Source organism: Somniosus microcephalus, chromosome 25 (genome assembly GCF_052327205.1).
Source record: "Somniosus microcephalus isolate GS21.2 chromosome 25, FLI_Smic_1.0, whole genome shotgun sequence".
In the NCBI taxonomy this organism is placed as follows: Eukaryota; Metazoa; Chordata; class Chondrichthyes; order Squaliformes; family Somniosidae; genus Somniosus; species Somniosus microcephalus.
This window is the reverse complement of record NC_141011.1, coordinates 58,338,445-58,357,343: the sequence shown is the minus strand read 5'-3', so window position 1 is coordinate 58,357,343 and position 18,899 is coordinate 58,338,445. Positions and strand designations below refer to the sequence as shown.

Here is an 18,899-nt window from a genome sequence, read left to right as displayed (position 1 = left end):
TTGGTTAGCACCTCCTGTTAGCACCTGGCGGGGGCGCTAACGGGGAGCCAATGAAGTAACGTCGGGGCGAGGTGAATCCAGTGCTGCTCGCCAAATCCAGTCGCCCCTTAGCGCCGCTAACAGTTAGCGCCTGGGGCTTTAGCACCAGGCAGATCGTGACGTCAGTGAGCGTGCAAGTCATTTAATTCAGTCATTTAAAGGTTCTTTAGTATCAGGAGTGTTGTGGCTACTAAAAATTTGTTACATTTATTCTGACAAAATTTCAAAGTGCTCCACATCGTTACATTAATGGGGGCTGTACTGGCAGTCAACCTCACCCTCCAGGATCTACTGTGGAGGGAGCAGAGGCAGCGAGAAAGATTGCAAGATGTGGCCAGAGGGAGGAGGAGGAACATCAGAGCTCTCAACAGGAGGCCTTACCCTCCGAGGGTATTCCGAGAGCATTTCTCCTACCTCCAATTAAGCGAGGAGCAGTGCATTAGAAGGCTCCGCTTCAGCAAGGATGTGGTCACTGAACTCTGCTACCTCCTGCAACCAGACCTCGAGCTTCAGACCAGGGTGAGCACGGCTCTCCCAGTGGCAGTCAAGGTCACCGTCACCCTCAATTTCTTCACCAGCGGTTTCGTCCAGTCTACAATAGGAGATATAGCTAACATCTCGCAGTTTGTCATCCATCGCTACATCCAGGAGGTCACAGAGGCTCTCGACAGTAAGAGAAGGGACTACATTTCCTTCCCCATCACCAGAGAGAAGCAGGACGAACGTGCATGTGGCTTTGCCAGGATAGCGGGATTCCCCATGGTGCAGGGCGTCATTGACTGCACCCACGTGGCTTTGCGAGCACCGCATAACAATCCTGAGGTCTTCCGTAACTGCAAAGGCTGCCACTCACTTAATGTGCAGTTGGTGTGCGACCACAGACAGCGAATCCTCAATGTGAGTGCTCGCTATCCTGGCAGCAGCCACAATGCCTTCATCCTGTGCCAGACCGGTGTGACGGCGCTATTCCAGCCGCCACATCAAGCTCGCAGCTGGCTACTTGGAGACCAGGGCTATCCGCTCTCCACCTGGCTCATGACTCCCCGCCGCAACCCCAGCACTCCTGCCCAGCACTCATATAACAAGAGCCATGCTGCCACCAGGAACATCATCGAGCAGACCATCAGTCTGCTGAAGCAATGGTTCCACTGCCTTGACTGCTCAGGAGGAGCCCTCCAGTACTCGGCTGAGCGGGTGTCCCATTTTGTGGTGGTCTGCTGCATGCTCCACAACTTGGCCATCATGAGGGCCCAGCCCTTGCCACCAGGGATTGTGGGACCACCTCAGGAGGAGGAAGAGAGAGAGCAGGAGGAGGAGGAGGAACAGGAGCGAGGGAGGAGGAGGAGGAGGAACAGGAACGAGGGAGGAGGCAGCCACTCAATCGTCCTTCCGGAAGGGCGGTCCATGACCGCCTCATCAGACTGTGGTTCCAGTAAATTAAACCCCAGGTCCCCGTTGCTCACCACATCCCCATCATTCCATCCCTGTCACACGCCACGTCACAGTGCAAAGCTGAAATGAGAGACACCACAAAATCATTCAAAGCCAATTAATAAATTTATCAATAATCAGTGAACACATATTTACAACAACAACATTAGCTATTCACCCTTGTGCAATTCCTTAGTGCCTCTCATTACTGTGCCTTTGCCTACTCTAGTGCTCCTATGAAGTGTTGGCCCAGTTGCTGCAACACGGCGGGTAGAAGGCTGCTGAGTGTCGGTGCGGGAGACTTCAGTGGGCTTGCAGGACGCCCTCGACCAGCTCTGGCCCTAGAGACTGCACCACCTCAGCATGGTTGGCAGCAATCTGGGCTGGCTGGATGACAAGCAGCGAGAAGGGCAATGGCGGAGTGGCAGTGGTGGGAGCAGGAATGCTGTCATCCTGAGAGAGGACAGCAGGTTCCTGCTCCACTGACCCACTGCCACTCCCCCAGGGCAGCACCTCAGCATCCCTAGCAATCTGTTGGAGCACAGATTGTGGGCCTGCTGCGACCCCGTGAAAGCACCGGTCGACGGTGGTAGACGCAGCCATGATGGCAGCAGTCAGAGCTTGTGTGGTATGAAGCTGAGGTTGCATGAGAGCAGTCTGAGATTGGATGCCACCAAGCATAGACTGCATTACAGCACTAAGACGTTGCATCTCTTCTGCCTGTGCTGCAATAGAAGCTGCCAGGTCGCCCATCACACGCGGCACCAGGTCTGGGTCACCACAGTCTCTCTGGGAGTTTACCATCCTTTGTAGACTGGAAATGATTGGCTCCATGGTGTGTGCAGAGCCTTGTATAATGTTGGAGGCGGACTCCAACACGCTCCTTACCATTGCCGAGAGACTCTCAGGCACCTTTGCCATTGCACCTATCATCTCCGTGTGCATGCCCATCACCCTTCTTCTAAAGGCCTCCCAATCAAGGTCCTCATCTGAGTCCTGTGCAGCAGAACTCGCGCATAAGTTCGTCCTCCGGGGAGCTGGCCCCCGAGCTACCCTTTCCCCGGCCTTGCTGCAGCCCGCTCATCCCGGTGCATCACCCTGTGCAGATCCCGCTACTATACTAGCCTCTAAAGAACGCGTAGTGCCAGTATCTGAGCTGGTGCCTGCGGGTGAGACATGCAGTTACACGGCGTGTTCTTCCTCCTCCTCTTCTCCCACCTCGCTCTCTATGGCGCCCTCAGGGACAGGCTGCTCAGGTGCTTGCTCATTATCTGAAAGCATAAAGACACAAGAGTCGGGTTAAGGTGAGGGGAGGGGGGCAGGGCAGGAAGGGAGAAATGCATGGAGACAGCATGATTAGCGGGAAAGTGCAAAACGCTTGTGGGGTGAGGGGGAAGTGGGATGTGAGAAGAAGGAGTAGGGATGAACATACCGTTGTTGTTCCCAAGGGGGTCAACGTCGCCGGTGGCCACGGCGCCACCACCTGGCACCCAGTGATTTGCAGCACTCTTTCCTCCAGCTCAGACAGCGGTTGGGTGTCGGCTTGTCCCTCGCCTGTGCGCTCCTGCTCTCTCCTGTTGTGAGTGACCTTGGCCTACAAGAGAGAGGAAAGTGTGTGAGTGAGTGTGGAGCAATATGTTTGGGAGATGTACCTGCCATAGTTGAATAACTGTCATTGTGTGCAAGATGTGAGAAATGGTCGGCCATTTAGGACTGAGATGAGGAGAAATTTCTTCACTCAGAGGGTGGTGAATCTTTGGAATTCTCTACCCCAGAGGGCTGTGGACGCTCAGTCGTTGAGTATATTCAAGACAGAGATCGATAGATTTTTGAATATTAACGGATGAAGGGATATGGGGATAGTGCAGGAAAGTGGAGTTGAGGTAGAAGATCAGCCATGATCTTATTGAATGGCGGAGCAGGCTCGAGGGGTCAAATGGCCGACTCCTGCTCCTATTTATTATGCTCTTATGTGGGTGTGAGTGTTGGTAGGTAGAGATTGTTGGTGGGTGAGTGTTGGGGTGTGGTGCTTTGGGCAGTGTGTGCAGACTGAGGTTCAGACAGTGGTATGTAGCATTTGTTGAAGCATTGACTCACCCTGCCCACCCGAGTGAGGTTGTTAAATTTCTTCCTGCACTGTGTGTGGGTCCTGGGGACTACAGTGCTGCCCGAGACCTGCTGGGCTACCTCCCTCCACATGGCACAAAAGACTTGCGGCGAGGGCCTCCTGCCACTTGCCGGGTACAGCACCGCCCTCCGTCTCTCCACAGCGGACAGCAACTCCTCCAATGCTTGTTCATAGAATCTGCGAGCTCTCTCCCTGGGCAGTTGGTCTGCCATAATGACATCTTCAGTGGTCCGGTTCCTTCTCCTTGGCCTTCTGCTGCTTGCTGAGACAGCTGCAGGACCAGCAATGCTGAGAATGAGGTTCTGCAGCATCAATGAACCCCCCCTTTAAGAACTGAAAAGAGCCTGTGGCAATGATGACTTGCGATTAGACTGCACCTGAAATTGCTTAGCGCTTTGAGTCTAATGCCACTGAGCTAGGTCATTAGCGCTTGATTTAGTGCTCCAATCATTTCTTTAAGCGATGACACTGACGCTTAATCTGAAACTTTTCCGAAGTTAGCGCCCATTCCTGTGCGATAATGAATTTCGCCCCGAATAAATGGTAGGATACTGTGAAGTGTAGAGGAAAAGAGGGACCTTGGAGTGCATGTCCACAGATCCCTGAAGGTAGCAGGACAGGTAGATAAGGTGGTTGAGAAGGCATACAGGATACTTTCCTTTATTAGCCGAGGCATAGAATATAAGAGCAGAGAGATTATGCTAGAACTGTATAAAACACTAGTTAGGCCGCAGCTAGAGTACTGGGTACAGTTCTGGTCACCACATTATAGGAAGGATGTGATTGACTAGAGAGGGTACAGAGGAGATTTACGAGGATGTTGCCAGGACTGGGGAATATTAGCTATGAGGAAAGATTGGATCGGCTGGGGTTGTTTTCTTTGGAACAGAGGAGGCTGAGGGGAGATTTAATTGAGGTGTATAAATTCTGAGGGGCCTGGATAGAGCGGATAGGAAGGACCTATTTCCCCTAGCAGAGAGGTCAATAACTGGGGGCGGGGGGCATAGATTTAAAATATTGGTAGAAGGATTAGAGGGGAGTTGAGGAAAATATTTTTCACCCAGAGTGTGATGGGGGTCTGGAACTCACCGCCTGAAAGGGTGGTAGAGGCAGAGACCCTCATCACATTTAAAAGTACTTGGATATGCACCTGAAGTGCCGTAACCTACAGGGCTACGGACCAAGAGCTGGAAAGTGGGATTAGGCTGGTTGCTCTTTTTGGCCAGCACGGACACGATGGGCCGAATGGCCTCCTTCTGTGCTGTAAATTTCTATGATTTCTAACCCTATCAACATATCCTTCTATTCCTTTCTCCCTCATGTACTTATCTAGCTCCATAGTCAAAATTAAGTTTAGCCCATTCATGCCAGAACAATAATGGGAAAAACCTGCTACATCAGCAATTATAAACCGCGATGAGACTGATTGCAAACAGTTACTGTGGACAGCACCTATATGAGGTTTGGGGCTCAACTCTCTGTTCAGTTTGGGCACCGACCCCCAGGAAGGATGTATTGGCCTTGGATGGGGTACAACGCAGATTCACCAGGATGATACAGGGCTTCAAGGGTTAAATTGTGAGGACATGTTTCATAAACGTGGTTTATATTCTCTTGAGTTTAGAAGGTTGAAGGGTGATGTAATCTTCTTGTTTTATATAAAATGGGGTTTATGTTGAGTCCATGCAATGCCATGTAGATGCAATCAATAGCTCCCACAACCTTGAGAATTTTGTGATTCTGAAAAAGTTGATGGTCTTCTCAGTCACCTGTTCAGAAGCACTGTTGAATTGTATAAACTGAACTGCCCTGGTAAACAGGGCAATTGTGACTTTGCCTTATAAAGAAGTGTACAGCAAATTGGCTGATCTGGCAAAAGTCCTCTGTGGCTCCCTGGAGTAAGGCTGTGGTGTAAACGTTGGGCGCTGTGGTCACTTTCTCTGCCACTGTTAGTGCTGCCTGTGTCATGGACCTTGTTTCGGATCTGGCTACAGCAATGAACAGAGCTTTTCCAGGGGTTTCTGCCTGAAGCGCAGCCTCTGAGACAGAGCTCCAAGGGAAAGGTCTCAGAAACTGTGTTGAGGTCAATACTGGTGCCGACTGATTAATGTCCCCTGCTCCTCTTCCTCCAGCATGTATATCATGTAAAGGGAACTCCCATTGTGCAGCTCTCAGATACTAGCTGAGTTTTTCTCTTTAAATACATTGGGGGGAAAATTCGTTAGCGACCATTTTGGGTCACTAACATGGCCTGGGCGTGAAATATAGCATCCGGTGAAAAATAGCGCCGGCGATCGCTAACTTCAGTTTTAATGCCCCAAGAGGGAGGTGGAGCTAATTCAAGCGCTCCACTTCCTTCTCGGAGCGCTAACCAAGAATATGGGGGTGGTGTGTTCTGCAGCGCTGCGCACTGGGCCACGTAGCGCTGCCGCATGGAAGGGCACTTCCCCTCATTAAAGGGGAGGGCCCAAGCCCACAACCCTGCAGGGCCCCACCTGGACCACCGGGGAGCGGGGAGCCGTGCCAGCAGCCCGGCACACAAGAGGAGTGCCAGGCTGCCAGATCACGGCACAGACCTCGCGTTAAAAGACACAACGGGCCGCGACAAGTAAGTCGGACGATTTTTTTTTTCGCCGCCCGGCACCTCCCCTTTAGTTAGCGCATCGCGAGACTCCTGCCGCTCCATTCCCGATCCGTGAATCGGTCGCTGTCATCGGCCGGCGCAGATTCAGGGGGTGCGGGCCAATTTTGCAGGCGAGGTGAAAACGGGGCGTTGCGCACAGTGATGATGATGTCATCACCTGCTCAGCGGAGTGGGCCGCTACCGGTTACCACAGCTGCTAAACTCCCGCTGAATTTAACAGGAGTCGTTAGCGGTGCCGCGCCCGGGCGAAAAATCTTTTGTGCCACGCTAGAACGAGAGGCGCAATTGCACCAAATTTCTAGTCCCTAGCTTTCCAAGGGTAACACAGAATGTAGGGCTGGAAGTTTGCCTACCCAAGCTGGGGTCCGGTGCGGCTGGTGTCCGTGGGGGGTCGTGACCCCGCTGCTACCTCCATCCCGCTGTTGAAAATGAACTTACCTTAATGGGGCCTATTAACCCCGCCCAGCGCATTACCCGGCCCAATGAGATGGAGCGGGTTTGGTGACGTCATTCCTGTGTGTTTTCAGATGGGATCCTTAAAGGGACCATGGCCACATTAGATTTGAAGTTTAATGCTGTCAGTGCACTCCAGCATTGGAGTGCTGCAAACACTGACAATGACTGCAGAGAGGCAGGGTGCTGCACCCAGGTTCTCCGATGGGCGGAAGAGACTTCCCCAGGTGACCAAGACAGCCTGGTTGCAGATTGCAGAGGAGGTCACAAGCAGGGATGTGGTCAGGAGGACCTGGGTGCAGTGACGCAAACAACAACAACTTGTATTTATATAGTGCCTGTAACATAGTAAAATGTCCCAAGACGCTGCACAGGAGTGTTATAAGACAAAATATTTGACACTGAGCCACATAAGGATAAATTAGGGCAGGTGACCAAAAGCTTGGTCAAAAGGTAGGTTTTAAGGAGCGTCTTAAAGGAGGAAAGAGAGGTAGCGAGGCGGAGAGGTTTAGGCAGGGAATTCCAGAGCTTAGGGCCCAGGCAACAGAAGGCACGGCCACCAAAGGTTGAGCGATTATAATCAGGGATGCTCAAGAGGACAGATATCTCGGGGGGGTTGTGGGGCTGAAGGAGATTACAGAGATAGGGAGGGACGAGGCCATGGAGGGATTTGAAAACAAGGATGAGAATTTTGAAATCGAGGCGTTGCTTAACCGGGAGTCAATGTAGGTCAGCGAGCACAGGGGAGATGAGTGAACGGGACTTGGTGCGAGTTAGGACACGGGCAGCCGAGTTTTGGATGACCTGAAGTTTATGTAGGGTGGAATGTGGGAGGCCAGCCAGGAGTGCGTTGGAATAGTCAAGTCTAGAGGTAACAAAGGCATGGATGAAGGTTTCAGCAGCGGATGAGCTGAGGCAAAGGCGGAGACGGGCGATGTTACGGAGGTGGAAGTCGGCCGTCTTAGTTATGTCGTGGATATGTGGCCAGAAGCTCATTTCAGGGTCAAATATGACACCAAGGTTGCGAACAGTGTGATTCAGCCTCAGACAGATGTTAGGGAGAGGGATGGAGTCAGTGGCTCAGGAACAGAGTTTGTGGCAGGGACCAAAAACAATGGCTTCGGTCTTCCCAATATTTAATTGGAGAAACATTTCAGCGATCTCATTAGATCAGGAAACGTTCGTACAAAGCCACACTCAACTGCAGCCTGCTGTGCCTCTCATCACATCCCCATCACTCTGCCTTCCCTACCCTACTCCTGCACATCCTTACTCACACCACCATACCATGCACCTCTCCCCATCCCTCTCTCTATATCTACATTATCACTTCCCCATCTCACTAGCCACCCCTCACACTCACTCTCATCCTATTGCAATCATACCAACTAACAACACACAAGGGTAGCCATTTGGGTGTTTGATGCAATGTTGGTGTAAAGTTTCTGTTAATATGGTGTCACACATAAAAATCTTTATTTTCAACACTTTCTGGTCTTGCACAGATTTGTGTGCACCGTTGGAAGTGACTTAGTGAGTTGCAGTGAATGGTGAGACATAATGGTACACCCTGCAATGGTGATGAGTGTGAAAGGATTGGCTTGGGCAATGTAGGGATGCTTTATGGTGTTGGAGTGGGGTAGTGCCAACCTGGCACATCATGTGGCAGCCATATGGGTGTACAGTGTAAAGTTAACGAAATCTGGCAATGATGAGGCCATCCTGGCGTCCCGGGCAGCAATGTGGTCGGGTGCTGATGCCCTGTGTCCTGTGCAGCATCAGTTGATTGCGGAGAAGTTTGGTGGTGTTGTTGTTGGTGCTGCTGGTGTTGGGGCTCATTGTGGTCAGATTCTGAGGACCAAGGTGAGACATTATAAACGGAATAGATGGCAGGTGAAGTAGAGATGACAGAAGCGATCTGTCAATGGTGAGAGAGGTTCTTCCAATGAGGTGACACTGGATAGAGACTTTGCTGGAAAGACTTGCAGCCTGCAGAAAGTTAAATCTGTGCTGGCACTGTAGTCAGCAACAGCTTCTGCCTGAGGAAAGTGATCATCTGTCAGGTGGGAGCTTTCACTGAACATTTGATGCTGTCAAGTAATCAGCTGGAGCAATGGCCACTGAACTCCGGCCTCAGGTTGAGCTGCATGAATCCCGTGGCCATACAGGGAAATTTAAAAAGTAAGTGAAAAAAGGCTCTTAAGTGGCTGTATGATTATTGATAATCATCTGAATTGGTTCCCCTGCCGCTGCCGGTCAGGTCGGCTCCGCGATGACAGACGCACCTGCGGGAAAGGATCGTGTGAGTGAGGTGACAGTGGATTCCCGACCCGCTGTCAAAAATAACAACTTTCCCACCTGACCCACCACCAGTTGCGCCCGCTACCACCCCGGAAAATTCCAGCCTAGGAATGGGCTTCCTGTATATAACAGTGATTCTTTCCCCGCCCAATACCTGCTGTGAATCCCAGCTTTGCCAAATGTCTCCACAAGCGATCTCCATTCAGCAATATCCCTTTAACCAAGTACTTCACCGCAATGAGCGGGCTCTGCGCCCATTAATAGTGACTCACTGTCTCAAAGGTGGATGAGAAGGTGCAAGCCATTGAACTTAGGGTGGGTGACAGACAACCTCCTGTCCGAACACCGCCATTTGCACGTGGCTCCCATCGGCACTTTTCCAGCATGTCCTGTCAATGGATGGAATTCGTGCTGAGGTGCACCCGGTGCAGAACCTTGGCATATTTTGGATCCCACTCAAATTCTGGTCCAGCATAGGTGCATTCACTGACTTCCAACCTCTCCCAACCCAGGAATTTCCTGGCCATTATTTTCTCTTCCCCACCCAAGCATAGAAGCACTGAAGTGGTCCTACTGTCATATTTACTGAGACTGAGAGGGGCTCTTTTTGACTTTGGGCGATATTCAATCAAGAGAGATGTATAATGGGTGGCTGAATCGATATCTCCCGTTTTACACGATCACTCAAAATTAAAATTACTCCCTCTAACTCAGCAGAGACTGGGATCACCATGGACCCCATGGGAGGAGGGGGAATTTTAACCCCCCAGGGTGGGCGGTGGAGGGGCAGGACTATTAAAAATTCAAAATTGGGAAACCCCAACCTACCTGCAACGCATCCACTTCTGGTTTTAACAGAGGCGGGCTGGGGGGCGAGCAGCTAACTTGCTCTTCACAGGCAGGTCTGTCATTTAACTAATTTAATGAGGCTCAGCGCTTCAGATTTAACCACAGTTTTAAATTTAATGTCTGCGGGCCGGGTTTCCCAGGGCTCGGGAAGCCCGGCAGCTGAAGGGAGGCGAGAAGAGACGGGTCCATCAGATAAGTACCTTTACATCACTGCTTGTGGTCCAGGAGGAGCAGGAGTGCTTCCCCCTCCCGCCGAAGCTAACCTGCTTCCCCCCGCCCCCCTGCCGCAATCCACCGACCCCCCGCCCGCGATCCGAATCTCCCCACAACCCGTGATCTCGCCCAGTCCCATAATCCCTTCAATCCTCCCCTGCGATTTCCTCCTCTCTGCTTCCTGGCTGTGACCTGGTGCCGGCCTCTCAATCTGGCTGGCTGCGGCCTGGAAACAAATTCAAAAATTGCAAATGATGTCCTGCCTTTAAATTCGGCAGGACCTTTGAGTTACCTTCATTCCCGGTTCACCGGCCACTACGACCCCCAGCTCCATCCGTAAATATCGGGGCTACATCGCAATTTCCATAATAAGGCAAAGAGATTTAGACTGAGGATTGAACTCAGGACCTTCCTGGCTGTGGCTCAGCTTGGCATTGAACCCTGAACCCTGGGCACTGAACCCTGAACCCTGGGCATTGAACCCTGAACTCTGGGCACTGAACCCTGGGCACTGGGCACTGAACTCTGGGCACTGAACCCTGGGCATTGAACTCTGGGCACTGAACCCTGAACTCTGGGCACTGAACCCTGAACCCTGGGCATTGAACCCTGGGCATTGAACCCTGAACCCTGGGCACTGAACCCTGGGCACTGAACTCTGGGCACTGAACCCTGGGCATTGAACTCTGGGCACTGAACCCTGGGCACTGAACCCTGAACTCTGGGCACTGAACCCTGAAACCTGGGCATTGAACACTGAACCCTGGGCATTGAACCCAGGGCATTGAACTCTGAACCCTGGGCACTGAACCCTGAACCCAGGGCATTAAACACTGGACACTGAAACCTGGGCACTGAACCCTGGGCATTGAACCCTGGGCACTGAACCCTGGGCACTGAACCCTGGGCACTGAACCCTGAACCCTGGGCATTGAACCCTGAACCCTGGGCATTGAACCCTGGGCATTGAACTCTGGGCATTGAACTCTGGGCATTGAACCCTGGGCATTGAACTCTGGGCATTGAACCCTGGGCACTGAACCCTGGGCATTGAACCCTGAACTCTGGGCACTGAACCCTGGGCACTGAACCCTTGGCATTGAACCCTGGGCACTGAACCCTGGGCACTGGGCATTGAATCCTGGGCACTGAACCCTGGGCATTGAACCCTGAACCCTGGGCACTGGGCATTGAACACTGGGCACTGAACCCTGGGCACTGAACCCTGGGCACTGGGCACTGAACCCTGGGCACTGGGCACTGAACCCTGGACATTGAACCCTGAACCCTGGGCACTGAACCCTGAACCCTGGGCACTGAACCCAGGGCATTGAACTCTGGGCACTGGGCACTGAACACTGGGCATTGAACTCTGGGCACTGAACACTGGGCACTGAACCCTTGGCACTGAACACTGGGCACTGAACCCAGGGTACTGAACCCTGGGCACTGAACTCTGGGCATTGAACTCTGGGCATTGAACCCTGGGCACTGGGCACTGAACCCTGGGCACTGAACACTGGGCACTGAACCCAGGGCATTAAACTCTGGGCACTGAACTCTGAGCATTGAACTCTGGGCACTGAACCCTTGGCATTGAACCCTGGGCACTGGGCACTGAACCCTGGGCACTGAACCCTGGGCACTGAACCCTGGGCATTAAACCCTGGGCACTGAACACTGGGCACTGGGCACTGAACCCTGGGCACTGGGCACTGAACCCTGGGCATTAAACCCTGGGCACTGGGCACTGAACCCTGGGCACTGGACACTAAACCCTGGGCACTGGGCACTGAACCCTGGGCATTAAACCCTGGGCACTAAACACCGGACACTGAAACCTGGGCACTGGACACTGAAACCTGGGCACTGGACACTGAACCCTGGGCACTGGACACTGAACCCTGGGCACTGGGCACTGAACCCTGGGCATTAAACCCTGGGCACTGAACACTGGACACTGAAACCTGGGCACTGGACACTGAAACCTGGGCACTGGACACTGAACCCTGGGCACTGGACACTGAACCCTGGGCACTGAACCCTGGGCATTAAACCCTGGGCACTGAACACTGGGCACTGGACACTGAATCCTGGGCACTGGGCACTGAACCCTGGGCATTAAACCCTGGGTATGGGACACTGAACCCTGGGCACTGGGCACTGAACCCTGGACACTGGGCACTTAACCCTGGGCACTGGACACTGAACCCTGGGCACTGGGCACTGAACCCTGGGTACTGGACACTGAACCCTGGGCATTAAACCCTGGGCACTGGACACTGAACCCTGGGCACTGAACCCTGGGCACTGGACACTGGGCACTGGACACTGAACCCTGGGCACTGGGCACTGGGCACTGAACCCTGGGCATTAAACCCTGGGCACTGGACACTGAATCCTGGGCACTGGGCACTGGACACTGGACACTGAACCCTGGGCACTGGACACTGAACCCTGGGCTCTGGGCACTGAGCTCTGGGCACTGAACCCTGAGCACTGAACCCTGGTTACTGGGCATGGCACTGTGCATGGCTCTGGGCACTAGGCATTGGGCACTGAACTCTGGGCACTGGGCTCTGGGACTTTCGTTCAGTTATTTTTAAAGGGACATTGCGGCAGCAGTGCAGCAGAATCCGGCTGGCTTCCCCAGGGGTTATTACTCACTACAGGGATTACAGTGCGTCAGTGTTACTTTTTGAAATAAATAATAAATTTTAATATCAGATGTAGTGTCATTTATCAGCACAGCCATAATATGGCCCAAACATGATTTAATCACAGTGTTATTGCGTCTCAAACCATTTCATGTCATAATTTTAAAGTCTGATTTTATCTCCCCTTGTTGACCCTGGGCTCCACTGTCCCATTGTCCAATTGCTTCTTCCTACAATCTACGGGTTTTTAAAACCTAATCTTTGCATCACAAGATCACTACTCTCCGATTGATTTCGCATTAATTTTCATCTATTCAGCCAGTTTCAACGACAGTATAATGCTAGTGATTTTAGAATTTAATGCATTTTGGTATTAGATTCAGCCACTGTGTATTTGACAAAATCCAATCGCTGCATTATTCCTTCCAGTGGCTGTAGAGTAAAATGGGGCAGTCATCCTTCTATCAAATGTATCTTTCAGCATCACAGCTATAATTGAAGCAATCGTGGTTGCTGATCTCACCTGTAATCCCGGGGGGTGGGGAGGACTTTCTTCTTCTCTCCTTGATGTGATAACACAGAAAGAAAGACTTGCATTTCTATAGCACCTTTCACAACTTCAGGACGACCCAAAGCGCTTCACAGCCAATGAAATACTTTTGAAGTGTAGTCATTGTTGTAATGTGGGAAACGCGGCAGCCAATTTACGCACAGCAAGCTCCCACAAACAGCAATGTGATAATGACCAGATCATCTGTTTTAAATATTGGCCCCAGGACAATTAAATAGATGTTGCAACTAGAAAGGCAAGTACATTGCAAGAGCAGGCTGCAATGTTGAAAGTCTGTACACTTTTGAAAATAATCATTTTCTATTGATTTTACATTAAATGTATGTGATTTTTTTCACTGCAAAGAATCGTGTTTTATAGCATCTTGATGCATTTTGATTTTGCCCTTGGGAAGGTTCCATTACGATGCTTGGGAATGTTGGACATGCTGGATCAGAAGTAAATGGAAGATAATGGCCGCAGTGTATTTTCTTTTAGCATGGCTGGATATGTTTTTGCAAACAATACTCATGCAGATCTTTCACCACAGGTGCTTTAGTTTTGGAATTGGGCAGAATGCTTGCAGAAGACTGGTGCTGGGATTGGCTTCTGCTTCGAAAGGAACAGCAGAATTTTTTGCTGAAGGGGAAAGGTTACAGCCAAAGGTACAAAAATAGACGTTTTAAAGAGATTTACTGAAAATTATCTGTCTGTGATTTAAGGTCGGTTAGTTCAACATGTTTGGTAAATAACCTGAAGATTCAGTTGAATCAAATTCCAATCTGACAAATGAAAAATTAGAATCTGAGAAAAAAATGAGAATTTAAAATTTGGAATTTCTGAACAAAGGAGAACAAACCTCGGTCACTAAAACACGTTGAAATTAAGAAACAAGAAAAAAGCATAGACTGTAGTCAATGTCCAGCTCGAGTTCTGGCAGTTTACCTGCCTTGAGGTCTAGCAGTGTGAAACCTCCTCATGGGAATTATCTGGTGGTTCAGTGGGTATCTCTGGCCAGACTTTAGCAGCAGTGCTGAAATGGGAATGAGACAGAGCTTCTGCAGAGACACAAATTAAACTTGAGTGACAAAGGCAATAATCAACCAATTTTCTGTTTGGTAGATGGTAAAGTCCCTGAAGAAAGCAATGGCACCTGTTCTCAGCGATATTACAATCGAATGGTTCTTTCCAGTAACAACTGAGGTAATCCTTTCCCCAACGAGACCAACTTTCTTGTTCCCTGGGGACAGGCTAATTGGATACTGCATTGTATGCGACACTTCAAGGTATCACCCGAGCCTCAAATCAGTAAGTATGAAAGCATGCATTTTGTTGTTGTACTTACCTGTTACGATGTTATTTAACGTGCCATCTTTGCACTGACCAGGTTAGATTTACAGCACACAATGGGCACTGTCGTTTCCTCTGATACTTGGCATTCCATTATGCATGCTAAGCTGCATATAAGCTATGTCATGCATTGTTGGAAGAAACCAGGAAGCCTATTTTATGTGGCAAATATAACCCAACCGTGCATGCATTAAATCTACTTACTGCCGTATTGGTCCGAAGGGTTGGACTTGAACTGGTGGGTGAGAATAGGTTGGTTTCGTGTGTGATGAAATATTCCATTCATCACTCATCAGTATTTCTCTGCCTGTGACTGTGGTTGGTTTCAGTTTCATTTCCATTGTATTGTACTGTGTGTAGGGCTCCGCCCATACCTGGCTCCTATGTAAGCTGGCCCAGCCTGCAGCACATCCAGTACGGCAGACCTCTGGATGGAAGATACATTCTCCTCTGTGTGTTACCTTCTAAGTCAATAAAAGCCTTGTTTTGTTTCGCTAACATCGAGTCTCGGATTTATTGAGGCACATAATCGTGATTGTAGTGTCCGTGTATAATAAGACACAGACTGCAGAGAAACGGTACAACAGGTGTTTACTCAACGTGGCTCACAGTGGAACTGCCTGTACAGATTACTACTCAGTGCTATATACAGGTGTGGTCACTGCCGGTACTACAGTATACATGAGCTGTAAAAAGTAGTTCCCCCCTTAAAGGTATATACATTACAATTCCTCCCCTTTTAGATTAACAGTACCATAACACTCATTTAACAATTAAATATCAAACTAATTACAATTAAGACTTTTAACATGCAACATTAGCTGAAAATAGTCTATTTATATATTCAGTCTTTGGGGAGGCTTCCTGATCCTTTCTGGATAGCGCCTTTCCCGAGTGTCTTGCTCTTGGTGCGGAGGCGATTCTGGCCCCCTGTCGTCGGTTGGTTCATCAGCTTCCGATGCTACTGTTTCTGGGGTAGATGCGACCTGTACGTCGGGTTCCTCACCAGGTACGTATGGGCGAGGCATGGGGTTGACTTGTTCCTGTGACTCTAGGATCTGGTCAGCATGGCATCTCACGATGCTCTCCCCAACGTCCACTGTGTACATTAGTGGGCCCTGCCGTGTGCATATCGTTCCTGGCTGCCATTTTTCTGTTCGGTAGTCACGGGCCAAGACTGGTTGCCCTACATTGAAGCTCCTTGTTGGCTTCTCATGGATGTGCTGGAATTGCTTACTCTCAACATCTCTTCGTACGTTTGGTCTGAGCAAATCCAGGCGAGATCTTAACCTTCGGTTAAAGAACATCATGGCTGGGGCCTGGTTGGTGACTGCATGTGTCGCATTCCGGTAAGCGAACAGGAATTTGTCCACCTTGTGCTGCAGTGGAATGTTGTCATTGTACATAGCCTTTATTGCCTTCTTAAAGGTTTGTACGAACCTCTCAGCCAATCCATTTGTGGCTGGATGATATGGGGCGGATGTGTAATGCCTTACCCCATTCTTTTTCAAGAACCTCCGGAAGTCTTCGGACACAAACTGTGTCCGTTGTCGGAGCAAATCTGTTCTGGCAAGCCATTCCTGGCAAAAATGGTCCGTAGGACTGCAATAGTTTTCTCCATGGTGGTGGAGGACATTTTGATGACCTCAGGCCATTTCGAGTGCGCATCCACGGCTATTAAAAACATTGGCCTAGAAATTGGGTATAGCCCCGCCAGCTCGGTTGCGCCGAAAATTTTGCGCTGGCCGCGGAGCCAGTTGCGCCCGTCCCATATTCACTTTTAGCGCCCCAAGGCGGAACCGGGCGCTGTTCCAGGGTGTGCCCGCCCCCGCTTGGGGCGCTGAAAGTGAATTTCAGCGCTCCAGGAGCCACTGCGCCACCCGATGCGGTGCGGCAGGCTGCTGTACTGCAGGCCTCCTCCTTCTCTTAAGGAGGAGGTGCCTGCAAGGGGGAGATCGCCGCTGGATTGTGCCGGCAAATGAGCCCGGCACCACGGAGAAGTGCCGGGCTCGCGGAAAGCAGCCGGCAATGCTGCGGGGGGGGTGGTGGAGGAGGCCGGGGAGGGAGGTGCGGCCAGGCGGCCGCCGAAAAAGCGGCTGGCTGCACCTCCACCTTTATGCGCCCCACTAAGGCTGCAGGAAGGCCCTGGTCTCCCGATGTTAGTAGCGGCCGCCACGGAGGAGGCCGCCGCAACTAAATATGGGGGTCGGGCCGGCATCGGGGTGGAACCGGGGCACTGCGCACACCGATGATGTCATCGGTGCCGGCGGAGGGCTACCGGCTACCGCCGCCATTTGCGCAGGGCTCAATTTCAGCGCAAACTCCTCCAATGGCGCAGAGGCCCTCTTTGGGCCTTAACTGGGCGCAAAGCCCACCGAATTTCTAGGCCATTGAGTCCATGAATGGACCAGCAAAATCAATATGCACCCGTTGCCATGGAGATGAGGGCCACTCCCATGGGTGTAGAGCGGCCTGTGGTGGTGCATTTTGGACTCTCTGGCATCCTGAGCAGCTCTTGGTCAGGTCCTCGATTTGTTTATCGATTCCCGGCCACCACACATAAGCCCTGACTAGGCTTTTCATTTTTACCCCTCCCAGATGACCCTCATGAAGCTCATTGAGCACTCTATCCCTTAACTTGGGTGGAATTACCACTCGGGATTCACACATCAAGGTCCCCCGGCACACTGACAGCTGTTCTCTCCTTGTCGAGAATGCTGGCAACAGTGAGTCGCCATGTGCTAGCCATCCCTTCACCGTCAAATCATACACCCGAGACAGTGTCGGGTCATTTCGGGTTTCCTTTTCGATACAAGCGTTAGTTACCGGTAGGTATTCAACTATAGTCGAATGGAATATTTCGACAGGATCCACTGCTGGTGCTTCCTCCGCAGTAGGCAGTGGCAGGCGTGATAGCCCATCAGCATTTCCATGCTGTTTTGTGCCCTTATATTCAATCTCATAGTGGTGCGCCCCTAGAAAAAGTGACCATCTTTGTAGTCGTTGCGCAGTCATCACCGGAACGCCCTTCTTCAGATTAAAAATGGAGACAAGAGGCTGGTGATCAGTCAGCAAGGTCAATTTCTGCCCGTGCAGATAGTGATTGAACTTTTTCACTCCCCACACTAGGCTGAGGGCCTCCCTGTCAATCTGGGCATAGTTACGCTCGGCTGAGGTTAGTGATCGTGACGCAAAGGCTATTGGCCTCTCTGAGCCATCCGAGAATTTGTGCGACAGCACCGCTCCAATGCCATAGGGTGACGCATCACATGCCAACCGAATTGGTAATGCTGGGTTGTAATGGGCCAATACCTCTTTTGATGTGATTAGTGTTTTCCTCTTCTGGAAAGCTCGTCTACATTCATCACTCCACTTCCATGGCACCCCAGTTTGCAGTAGGGTGTTCAGTGGGTGTAGTATTGTAGACAAATTTGGCAAGAACTTATGGTAGTAGTTTACCAGCCTGAGGAACGACTTCAGTTGTGACACATTTTCCGGTGCTGGAGCCTTGACTAATGCCTCAATCTTCTCTGGGGACTTATGTAACCCCTCTTTATCGATAACGTGGCCACAATACGAGATCTGTTTTCTAAGAAACTCGCATTTGGGGCGGTTAGCTCGGAGCCCATATTCCTGCAATCTAGTGAGCACCTGCTCCAGGTTGGCAAGGTGATCACTGTCATTTTCGCCCGTGACCAGGATGTCGTCCAAATAACACTGGGTCCCTGGGATCCCTTGCAGGACTTGTTCCATTGCCCTCTGCCAAATAGTCGGAGCTGATGCTACCCCGAGTACCAGCTGGTTGTATTGGTAGAGACCTTTATGGGTGTTGATTGTGAGGTACTTTTTTGATGCTTCTTCTACCTCCATTTGCAGATACGCCTGGGCCAGATCAATCTTAGTGAAACGTTTCCCTCCAGAGAGCGAGGCGAAAATATCTTCAGTCCGCGGAAGTGGATATTGTACGGTGTGGAGGACCGGGTTCACTGTTACCTTAAAGTCCCCACAGATGCGAAACTTCCTTGGTTCCCCAGGCGTGCTGCTCAACGACTTTTTCATCACAGGGACGATGGGTGTAGCCCACTCGCCCCAGTCTACCTTGGACAGTACACCTGAATGTTCCAGACTCTCCAGCTCTGCTTCGACGGCTGGGCGGATCGCATAATGTACCGGTCTGGCCTTAAAACATTTTGGGCTTGCGTTTTCTTCAATTTTAATCGTCGCTGTCATGCCTTTTAGTGTTCCGAGTCCTTGCTGGAACACTTCTTTCGCGTCAGTTAGGAT

The 18,899-nt window shown here is 51.0% G+C and overlaps 1 protein-coding gene across 1 annotated transcript in view; it reads left to right on the top strand.

Annotated features, from left to right (window-relative positions):
- vwa5b1 (von Willebrand factor A domain containing 5B1) overlaps nucleotides 1-18,899 on the top strand; it is a 308,019-nt gene that overhangs the window by 122,354 nt on the left and 166,766 nt on the right. The window contains exons 10-11 of the mRNA XM_085967564.1: nucleotides 13,816-13,930; nucleotides 14,388-14,573. Coding sequence (XP_085823690.1) covers nucleotides 13,816-13,930; nucleotides 14,388-14,573 — 301 coding nt within the window. The remainder of the gene's footprint in view (nucleotides 1-13,815; nucleotides 13,931-14,387; nucleotides 14,574-18,899) is intronic.